The sequence below is a fragment of the Rhinatrema bivittatum genome, chromosome 3 (genome assembly GCF_901001135.1).
Source record: "Rhinatrema bivittatum chromosome 3, aRhiBiv1.1, whole genome shotgun sequence".
Lineage (NCBI taxonomy): Eukaryota > Metazoa > Chordata > Amphibia > Gymnophiona > Rhinatrematidae > Rhinatrema > Rhinatrema bivittatum.
The window spans coordinates 265,242,601-265,254,621 of record NC_042617.1 but is presented as its reverse complement, the minus strand read 5'-3'; the positions used below and the strand labels follow the sequence as shown (position 1 = coordinate 265,254,621).

The 12,021-nt window shown below is 44.0% G+C and overlaps 1 protein-coding gene across 1 annotated transcript in view; it reads right to left on the bottom strand.

Annotated features, from left to right (window-relative positions):
* The window catches only part of LAMA2 (laminin subunit alpha 2), a 1,492,466-nt gene that overhangs the window by 462,587 nt on the left and 1,017,858 nt on the right, over nucleotides 1–12,021 (bottom strand). The window contains 1 exon segment of the mRNA XM_029596813.1: nucleotides 6,392–6,571. Coding sequence (XP_029452673.1) covers nucleotides 6,392–6,571 — 180 coding nt within the window.

The following is a 12,021-nucleotide window of genomic DNA, read 5'->3' as shown; positions in this document are numbered from 1 at the left end:
CCAACAGCATGAAGGCCCACCGGCCAAGAGTAGCAGCCGCCATACAGCAAGTTACCTCCATGCACTTCCCTCTTCATTTCCATCCTTTAGTCCCTAGGTATCCAGAGTGTTTATCCCATGCTCCATTGAGAGCTGCTCAAAAAGGATCGTTAAAAACCCCTCCAATCAAAATATCTTCAAACAAAAGAGCCTTCTCCACAGCCGGCCCTAACCAATGGAACTCTCTCCCATCAGACCTTAGGCTCGAACAATGCCCTCTTACCTTTAAAAAAAGACTTAAGACCTGGCTCTTCATCCAAGCCTACGCCTGAGCTGGACTCTACCAATCATTCTCCCTCCATGGCCAACTCAAATGTTTTGCCCAACTGCTTAATAATCATAGAAACTCTTTCGATCGACCGCTTGTTACATGATTGATCCCAATCGCTATTATGTTATATTTCATTTTATAATGATGTTTTTCTTAATGTCATAGGTTATTTAATCTAAGTTAATACTTTATCCCAGTTCCTCGCTCCTCCTTGTTCTCTGTAAGACAAACATGTTAAGTCTGTTCTATGTTATATGTAAACCGAAGTGATTAGTAACATTGTTACCAGAACCTCGGTATATAAAAACGTTAAATAAAATAAATAAAAATAAATAAATGCTCCTTTGAAATCTTTCACTGTTTTTGTCTTCACCACCTCTTCTGGAAGGGCATTCCAGGCATCCACCACCCTCTCTGTGAAGAAATATTTTCTGATGTTGGTTCTGAGTCTTCCTCCCTGGAGTTTCATTTCATGACCCCTAGTTTCACTAATTTCTTTCCAATAGAGAAGGAGTTTGATTATGCATCATTAAGACCTTTCAGGTATCTGAAAGTCTGTATCATATCTCCCCTGCACCTCCTCTCCTCCAGGGTATACATATTTAGGTCTTTCAACCTCTCCTCATAAGTCATTTGATGGAGACCTCCCACCATTTTTGCTGCCCTTCTCTGGACAGCCTCCATCCTGTCTCTGTCCCTTTTGAGATATGGTCTCCAAAACTGAACACAATGCTCTGGGTGAGGCCTCACCAAGGACTTATACAAGGGCATTATCACCTCCTTTTTCTTACTGGTTATTTCTCTCTCTATGCAGCCCAGCATTCTTCTGGCTTTATCTATTGCCTTGTCACATTGCTTTGCCATCTTCAGATCACTAGACACTGTCACTCCAAGGTCCCTCTCATTCCATGCACAACAGCCCTTCACCTCCCATCACATGCATCTCTTTTAGATTATCACACTCCAGATGCATGACTCTGTACTTCTTGGCACTGAATCCCAGTTGCCATGTATTTGACAACCGTTCAAGGTTCCTTAAATCACATCTCGTTCTCTCTACTCCTTCTGGCATGTCCACTCTGTTGCAGATCTTAGCATCATCCACAAATAGACAAACTTTACCTTCTATCCCTTCTGCAATGTCGCTCTCAAAGATATTGAACAGAATCAGTGCCAAAACCAATCCTTGTGGCACTCCGCTTAACACCATTCTCTCTTTGGAGTAGGTTCCATTTACCATCACATGCTGCCTTCTATCCATCAAGCAGTTTGCAATCCAACACCTTTGCGCTTACTCCCAAGCTTCTCATTTTATTCATAAGCCTCCTGTGTGGGACCGTATCAAAAGCTTTGCTGAAATCCAAGCAGATCACATTGAGTGCTCTTCCTTGATCCAATTCTTTAGTCACCCAATCAAAAAAATCAGTCAGATTTGTCTGATAGGACATTTCCCCTGGTGAATCCATGTTACCCACTGGATTATAGATAGATCACTATCCTTTCCTTCAGCAAATTTCCATTAATTTTCCCACCACTGAGGTGAGGCTAACCGGCCTGTAGTTTCCAGCCTCCTCTCTGCTCCTACTCCTGTGAAGCAGGACCATCATTGCTCTTCTCCAATCTCGCAGAACCACTCCCATTTCCAGAGATCTATTGAACAGGTCTTGCAGAGGACCCGTAAGCACATCTCTGAGCTCCCTCAGTATCCTGGGATGAATTTCATCAGGCCCCATGGCTTTGTCCACTTTCAGATTTCCTAGCTCTTCCAATACATTCTCTTCTGTAAATGGAGCTTCGTCTACTCCACCCCCATCTAATATTTTGTTAATTTGCAATGGACCCTCTCCAGGGTCTTCGTTAGTGAACACAGAATTGTAATATTTCTGCATTTTCATTGTTTCTCTCTACACATTGACCCCTGTCACCTTTCAATTTCACTATACCACTTTGGAGCTTTCTCCTTTCTCTGATGTATCTGAAAAATGATTTGTCTCCATTCTTTACCTCTTTGGCAATCCTTTCTTCCACCTAACCTTTAGCTTTCTTGATTGCTTTCTTCATCTCCCTCAGTTTCACCAGATATTCTCTCTTGTGTTCCTCTTTTTGGGATTCTTTATATTTCTTGAATGCTGTACTTTTTACTTTTATTTTATCAGCTACCTCCTTTGAGAACCAGATCGGTCTCTTATTTCTCTTGCTTGTGTTTACTTTTCTAACATATAGATTAGTTGCCTTAGTAATTGCTCCTTTTAGTTTGGACCACTGTTGTTCCACCTCTCTCATTTTCTCCCAGCCTTCAATTTCTGCCTCCAGATACTTGCTCATTTCTACAAAGTCTGTATTTTTGAAGTTCAAAACTCTGCTCTTTGTGTGACTTCTCCGGATCCTATTTGCAATATCAAACCATATTGTTTGATGATCACTGTTGCTGAGGTGGGCACCCACCCAGACATTAGAGACATTATTATGTTTTATTCTGCATTCCTTTCCTAATAATCCCTAGCATTCTGTTTGCTTTCTTGACTGATGCTGAACACTGAGCAGAAGATTTCAACGTATTTTCAACAATAACACCTAGATCCTTTTCCTGAATGGCGATTCCTAATCTGGAATCTTGCATTTTGTAGCTATAATTTGGGTTACCCTTCCCTAAGTTCATCACTGCACTTGTCTACTTTAAATTTCATTTGCATGCCCATTTTGTTGTGCTTGGAGGTGGGCCCTTGTCCTGGAGCAGTGTGGAACGGCTCCCTGATAGGGACCAGGAAGCACCTTCCCTCAGGGAGTGGAGCACAGGAGGAGACACAGGCTAGGATAAGCTTCACCACTGGAAGCCCGCGGTTCCCCCGGGTGCAGCCTGTAGGAACCCGGGCCGCTTGGACTTAGGTGGGGCTCGCAGGGTCTCCCGGAGAGGTAGTAGAGAGGCGTGCCCATGAGCAGCAAGGGAGTGCAGTCGGTCACTAGGTTGTAGGCCTGGAGAATCAGGAAAGGCCAGTACAGAATAGGCGATGACAAGGCAAGGGACAAAGCCAGAATCAAGAGATGTGGTCAATGGCAGCCAGGGTCAGGTTCTGAGGATCATTCTGAGGAGTATCAGCCAAGGCAGAGGTCAGATACCAGGAGTCAGTCTGAGAGTAGTCAACGAAGCAGTGGTCAGGTTCCAGAGGTCAGATGAGGTCACAAGGCAGGCAGAGGTCAAGATCCAGGCAGCGAGCAGAATGGTCAATGGAGCAGGCAGAGGTCAGTACCAGAGAGACAGTCCAAAGGTACTACCTGGGGAGACAGGACAGACAGATGCTGGATCAGAAGGATGCTGGAGCAGAAGGACGCTGGACAGGCTGGATACTGGAACAGAAGGACGCTGGAACAGTAGAACGCTGGAACAAGGCTGGAACAAGACTGTGAATGCGGAGGCAAACTAGTACACATACAGTGCTGACCCAATTGCCAAGGCAAGGAAGTGCAGGCAGGAACTTCCTTATGTAGCATGTTCAATCAGGACGCACCGCGAAGCTAGGACCCACCCATGGCCCTAAAAGAGGCTGGGCGGTCTGCTCGCGCACGCGTAGGGGCGTGGTCAATGCCACCAAGGACGCCAAACTCCTGCATGAGGCCTGGTGCGCAGTGGAAGGCCTGGCGACCGCCGCCGCGGGATGCCGAGGCCTGGAGGATCTCGCGGCTGCCGCTGGGGAGGCCAACCCGTGACCTGCAGAGGAGCTAGTGAGGTGAGCAGGCCCATGTGCGGGCCAGGCGAGGATGGGGCACGCGCAACATTCTCACAGTTTTGGAGTGTCCTCTTGCAATTTTTCACAATCCTATTGTGAGTTGACAACTTTGAGTAATTTTGTATCATTGGCAAATTTGATCACCTCACTTGTTTCTATTTCCAGATCATTTATATATTAAAAAGCATTGGTCAGAGCAGATCCCGGAGGCATTCCACTATTCACCTTTTTCCATTGGGAAAATCTACCATTTAACCCTACTCTCTGTTTTCTATCTTTTAACCATTTGGCAACTTGGCAACCCACAATAGGACACTACCACCTATCCCATAACTTTTTAATTTCCTAAGAAGTCTCTCACGAGGGACTTTGTCAAATGCTTTCTAGAAATCCAGATACACTATATCAACTGGCTCACCTTTATTCACATGTTTATTTATGCTTTCAAAAAAATGTATCAAATTTGTGAAGCAAGACTTCGCTTGGCTAAATCCATGTTGGCTTTGTCCCATTAAACTATGGTTATTCACAAGTTCAGCATATAATGATAGCTTTTTTATGATAGCTTCTACCATTTTGCCTGACACAGATTTCAGACACACTGGTCTGTAATTTCTTGGATCACTCCTTGATCCCTTTATAAAAATTGGCATTACATTGACAACCTTCCAGTCTTCAGGTACCAAAGATGATGTTATTGATGGTTTACACATTTCCAATAGCAGGTCCACAATTTCATTTCTCAGTTCTTTCAGCACTCTTGGATGTATACCATCTGGTCCAGGTGATGTTTGATTCAGAAGATTCTGAAGAAAACTATCTATTATTTGGAGCACAATTTGAGTCTGAAGAGTTGTTTATTTATATGTAGTGTTCTCAAGCTGGTTCTGACCCTGCAGGTTATCCTGCCCCTAGCTCATGGCCCTGGAGACTTAATTCCCCTCCTCGTGATAGTAACCCCAATGCTCCCTTGGCTTGGAAGGTGACCGCAGGAATTCAGGGGTTACAATAGCATGGCCCCTTGTCCTTGAATTACTTTTTCTATGGAAAATTGTACCTTTCTGTTCTTTATTGAAGCTTGTTAAATATTTCAATGCTGCTATCATAAACCACCCTCTCTTTCTTTCGTATTCAGATTGAAACTGATGGAAGAAAGTGGCACATGTTCGGGTTTACTGAAGAGAAAGCAGGAATGGCAGAATGCTGCTTTAAAATTTATATGAATTTATATTTTTGTTTCCGCAGGTGCAGCACAGAACACCCTAAAGCTGCAGAGTCCTGGAGCAAATCTGTGGGCAACCAACAGGCTCCTGTAGGTACTTGGAGGTAATTCAAGTTGTTTTTTTATGTGGAATCAGTCATAGATCACCCACAGCAGCCCTTTGACTAAGCACAGATTCCCATCGAAACGTGCAGCAAATAAATAGTCTGAAGGGTAGTTAAAAAAATATTTACTGGAATAAAATGTTACTGATATGCAAAATCTTATATTGCCATGTTTTAATGACATGAAGAAATTGCATACATCAGACCTACTGAAAAAGTTTAAGTATTTGTTCTGACTCAAGCAGATCTCAAGAGGAAGGAAGTTTCATAATAAAGAACAGTGTGCATGGAATTTTGCGGCATACCCTGAGTGTAATATAAGGCATGAGGCCAAATGCAGGAAGTGCAATAAAGCCCTTTAAGAGGGTCTCTGTAGTTATTCCACACTTATCTTAAGATTCCCATAGTTTTTGTTTTAACATTTAAAAAATAATTAACCTTAAATCATTCTTGATGCAGTAAGACCATCTATGCAACATAGAATTTTCCCTGGTAATCGAATGGTTTGTTTCCCCTTTTTCCTAGCTTGCTTTTTTTACCCTAATGTTTTATTACAGTTTTTACTTTTCTTGAATATTTGTGTTCCTTTTTACAGTCCTGTTCCCTTTGGCCACTCTTTATTGTTCAAGCTATACTTATTAATTATTTGTATCAAAGTGACGCCTGAATGGCATTCTGATCATCGTTACAACAGTAACACACATTCAGAAATTCAGAATGGGAGGACTGCAGGAATATTCCAAAGGTGTCCTTTGGCCACCCTGGTTAAATTTATTTCACAAAAACAGTCTTTTACTAGGAGGAACAGAGCTGGCAAGGGCCCCTTGATGAAATATTCAGTGAGTGTAATAAGTTACAAAAGTGAATAAAAAAATAGCAAAACCTAATGGCCACAAGCCTTCAGTATACAGCTACGAACCCAATTTCCATTGATTTAGCATTTTCTAATGTGTAAGTGTTTTCTACAGAGAGACACACATCAGCCTTGGCAGCTGTACTTTGGCCATATTTGACCATGTTCTGCACATACCTTTCGTCCCTCAAATTGTTCCGGAAGCTTCCAGTAGAAAGGTTCTGAGTGTAGATCTTGCATCACCAGTTCAATATTTGCTACAATCTCAGGATGCTGAAAGACCACCCCTTTGGTAGTTTTGTGCTGGAGTCTGGAATCCACAAGTGGTAGCACCATCTGCTCAGGCTTCAGGGTTAACTGCACAGTACACATAAAGAAAGTGAAATACTGCACACCAACTTAAATAATTCTCTGCTACCCAGGCTGTACCCAGGTGCATTATGCAAATCACTGGCAAAATAACATCCCATTTACTAGACACCTAATTACAAAGAATTTACCATGGGATCACTCAGGACCAGCTATGCCTAATCTGCTTAATAGCACAAAGAATGTATGTTGTGAAACTACAGATGTTTTGTACTTTGAAGATTTTATGTTAGATTTTAATAAACAGAGCATTTTTTTTTTTTTTACCACTGATAACACATGATATATCTTACTTAAATATAGGACCTTAAAAATAGCAGAGTTTTTGTAAATTATACTGTTACTAATATTAATGGGCAACTCCATGTCAGCAGAAACGTCTTGCTTTTACCTCACTGCATGCATGGACTTGCATTTTCAGTTTCTTTAAGAAAACCAACACCAAAAATACCACAAATGCAATAAGGTAGTGCCAAGAATGGCTCAGCATGGCTCTAGTACCATGAAACCAACTGGTAACTTCACTATTGCACATCTACATTCAGTGTAACACATTTAACCTCCATGGGCTTCCTATGGCTGACCAGAAACCCTTCCTGCCATGGGCCACAGCTTTCCAACCAACAACACTGTGTATGTATGGAACTGTAATTAAGTGTGTGAACATGCTTAAAGTAGGCTTGCGAGTTAATCCACAAAATCCACTGATCACAGATGTATTTGCACCCCTAATATTTCTTTAAAAAGCCACACTTTCAGCCATGGATCAGTGGCAAAATCCAAAGCAAATAGCCACTGTTCTGTAGTAGATTTTGAGAGGTGTGGATTGTTTGAAACAATGAATACGCATAGTTTTAAACTACCATAAAATGCGAAGATTTGCATAGAAGCAAAATAGGCTGGGGTGCTTCTATAGCAAATATATTCAGGCTACTGCGATATAGTGCGCTCAGGTTAGTGCACTGGGTAACAGTCTAGTAGACGCCCGTTTTGGATGCACTAACTCCCGATGCAATACGGGGATTAGCACGTCCAAAATGCACATTCAATCAAGGTGCATAGCTAATAGTGCTCATCACAAGCAAATTTCATGTAGATGACGCTATTTGCTATTAACCTCCAATGCCAAAAATTGCCACACAGCCAAGGCACCCATTTTAACACAACAAATTTAACGCCTGCCCAGGAACTGGCATTAAAGCATGCCACAGAAAGCAGGATCATGCCTCGCTCAAGAGCTCAATAAAAAAATAAATCCTGCTTTCTGTGGTTCCTCATAGGGGGAACCACAGAAAGCAGTATACCCAAGGTCTGGCCCAATTGGACAAGCAGTCTGGGTCGGATCCAGGTATCCTGTACCTGAAATGGCGCATTTGAGGTCCCTGTGGTAAAACAGCCAATGCCAGATTCCAAATCCCCCCTCCAGGCCAGGAACCCCCTGCCAGCAGTAAGTGTAGGAGTGAATAAATTAAGTACCTGTCCTTAAAGGGGACAGGTCCTTTTCACTGACAAGTATCAGTGAAAAGAACCAATCGGGAACAGCCCTGCCGGGGAGCGGGGAGGAAGCTCTGGCCAGGCTGTTGTAGGCGCACAGCCATGTCTCCTGAGTGCCCAATGCAGAGGGCTAGCGATGCACAAATTATCTACTGAGTGTCCCTTTTAACTTGTTTGCCTATTGCTTCAAGTGCTGAGGAGAGGTGGATGTGCACATGTTGAAAAAAATGTGCGCCCAGTTTGGACGCACATTTTTTACGTGATGATATTGCAGCGGCCTGATTGTGACTTCAAGGAGCAAATGGAACCTGTCTCTGCTGGGAGCATGAGATAGAACTTCAAAGACTGAAAGAGGAATGAGATTAAGAGGAAAGCATTGGAAAGGGAACATGAGATAAGAAATAAAGGGAGAGAAAGGAGGGGAGAAGGAAGGGAAGCAAAAAGAGATAAGAGAAATGGGGAGAATGAAACAAAATGAGTGAGGGGATGCATGGCAGAGAAAAAAGGCAAGTTAGAAAAAAGAAAAGAGTTGAATAAAAAGATAAATAAGGCTGTGAAAGAAAATTGGAAATGAGAGATGGTAAACGCCTAGGAAGAAGGGCATGAAAAAGTGTGAATTATGACAGAGTCTTGTAGGGGTGTGCATTCATTTTCGCCGTATTGGCGATCCGCAACGTATATTGCACTATTCGTAGTATTCGTGGGGAAGTGAAACGTATCGCGATTCCCCACGAATACACGAATCTTCCCCCGAATTATACGGCCACCTAAATAAAAATTTAAACAAACCCTCCACCCTCCTGAACCCCCCCAAGACTTACCAAAACTCCCTGGTGGTCCAGCGGGGGGTCCGGGAACCATCCCCTGCACTCACAGCCTCAGTGCCGGTTTCATCATGGCGCCGATAGCGTTTGTCACAGGGGCTACCGGTGCCATTGGTCAGCCCCTGTCACATGGCCATCGGCGTCATCTTGTGCTCCTACCATGTGACAGGGGCTGACCAATGGCACCGGTAGCCCCTGTGACATAGTATGGGCAAAGGCTATCGGCGCCATTTTGAGTACTGGCATCGGATGGCCGGAATGCAGGAGGTCGCTCCGGGACCCCCGTTGAACCCCCAGTGACTTTTGGCCAGCTTGGGGGGGGCCTCCTGACCCCCACAAGACTTGCCAAAAGTCCAGCGGGGTCCGGGAGCGACCTCCTGCACGCCGGCTGTCTGATGCCAGTACTCAAAATGGCGCCAATCGCCTTTGCCCTCACTATGTTACAGGGGCTACCGGTGCCATTGGTCAGCCCCTGTCACATGGTAGGAGCACAAGATGGACTTTTGGCAAGTCTTGTGGGGGTCAGGAGGCCCCCCCAAGCTGGCCAAAAGTCCCTGGGGGTCTCGGAGCGACCTCCTGCACTCCGGCCGTTCGATGCCACTACTCAAAATGGCGCCGATAGCCTTTGCCCATACTATGTCACAGGGGCTACCGGTGCCATTGGTCAGCCCCTGTCACATGGTAGGAGCACAAGATGGCGCCAATGGCCATGTGACAGGGGCTGACCAATGGCACCGGTAGTCCCTGTGACAAAGGCTATCGGTGCCATGATGAAACCGGCACCGAGGGTGTGAGTGCAGGGGATGGTTCCCGGACCCCCCGCTGGACCACCAGGGAGTTTTGGTAAGTCTTGGGGGGGTCAGGAGGGTGGGAGGTTGTAGTTAATTTGAATTTTAGCTGGCACACGAATAGAAATTGCCGTATTAACGCATCGGGGCGCCATACGGCCGAATGCAACGTATCTGCTCCCCGACAAATCCGAATCACGAATGCAACATATGGCGTCCCTCTGCACATCCCTAGAGTCTTGTAAGGAGGTTGATAAATGGAAAGGAAAAGGTGGAAGGCAATAATGAGAGCTCTTTTCATGGGAAAACTGCATTTTACCTGTGCAAATCAGATCTTTCATTAATGCCCACCTTCGATGTGCCCACTGTGTGGCCTGCAGTGCCACAAGAAGTATCATCCTCCCAACTCCAGTCAGGAACAGGAGGCCTCAAAAGAAGCAGTGGCCTCCCCCTGGCAGTCAGGAGCAGGAGACAAAGCATGGCCAGCTGGCAGGAAGAAGCTCCTTCGGTCTTAAACTCCCCATAGTAAGAAGCAGGAGCAATGGGGCCGAGGGCTAGAGGAAAGTCTGATGGGCTGAATGAAGAGGCCTTTGCTGCTGCTGCTCCTTGTGCTTCCAGAGAGGGGAAACAAGGGAGAAAGTATAGGTGTATATAACAAAGCATGTGAATGTGTGTGACTGAACACATGAGAAAGTGAGCATATGTGTAACTGAGCATGTGAGAGAGAGAGAGCAAGAGAATGTGTGAGTGTATGTGGCTGAACATGTGAGAAAGAAAGTGAGCATGTAAGTCTGTGTGGCGGAGCATGTGTGAGAGAGCGAGCGCATGTGTGTGGCTGAATGTGGAAGAGTGAGCATGTGAATGTGTATGACTGAGCATATGAGAGAGAGGGAGCGTGAGCATGTAGGTGTGACAGCATGTTAGACAGCAAGTATGTGAGTGTGTGTGACTGAGCATGAAAGAGAATGAGCATGTGAGTGTATTTGACTAAGAGTGTGAATGTCAGTGTGTGTGACTTAGCACATGAGACAGCGTGTGAGTGTGTGTGTACCACAACCTCCTACTCTACCCTTGCTAATCCATGCCAGTCTCAGGACATCTCAAATCAAAAGTTCCCGGTATGAAAGTCAAGGTTTTTTTTGGGTTTTTTTTAATCATTATTCATTTTAATTATAGGGTACTCTTTGATTTACTGTATCTGCTGTTTTGAAATATTTTATTGGTATTTGCAAATGTTTTACAAGTTTATAATTATTGGATGCTCTATTTGTCAGCTTTTTTGACATTTTTATTCTTTGTATCAATATAGTTTTATTATTATGATTGATGATTTAAAGTTTTTTATTTTATTGTTTGATGTTTTATGAGGAATGACCCTGTTTCTGTTTTTCCGTTGTTGCTCTGCATACCGAAACTGGCTTATAGTGGTTTCCAATTCAGTTTTTGTCTGTATGCTTCTATTTATACTTTATGATCTCTACTGTACTGCTGAGGGTTTCTCTGCATTCTGCTTGTGACTAAAGAGAGAGAGTCTGTTAGCAAGTAATTTCTGTGTAAGGACCTGTAGCAACCTGGCTTATTCCATTTTGCTAATTGATATTTGTTACTGTTTGAGTGCTGGCATGGTATGGGAGTTTACTATATTATAATAATAATAATTGTTTATTCATGGCTTTTTCAGAGCCAAGCTCACACCCAACATGCTGTAGTCTAACAACATATGGGTTCCAAATGTCTTATTTTACTTTTTCACAGGGTTTTCTGGTTGATACCACAACAGTGCATGCTGTAAAAGATATTTTTAGTCTCAGAAAACTGTACTTTGAATGTTCTTTGTCATATAAAATCTTACTATAAATGCATGATTTTTAAGTGTATATGGGGAGAGTGTTATTGGCAGGGTAAGAGACTGTAAGGGGGAGAGTGGAGCTAGCAAGGATTTCATTTTGAAATTACTGCCGTGCACTTTATGGTTTTGACTTTGCGCCTGCTACAAAGCAGGAGCGAAATCTATGGGTGTGCAAATACCCACGGATCCAACTCGCCCCCAGATTTTCAAAGAAAAACGTTGTGGGCAGTTTCCCAGCCTCCTATATTATGTACATTGAATATGTCTGATGATATAGAATGCTCTGATCTGTCCAGGGCAGGATGTAAGATGACAGATACCATAGACAGAGAACTTGGGGCAAAGGATTCCCCTCCTTCTCCTCCCCCTGGAAATCAGAGATCAGCAGGGGGCACACAAGTTCTTGGGCATGTTCAGAAACTGACATCCAAGGCACATGTCTATGTTGCCTATGTCTAAATCTGGCCCTGGATCTATCATAAT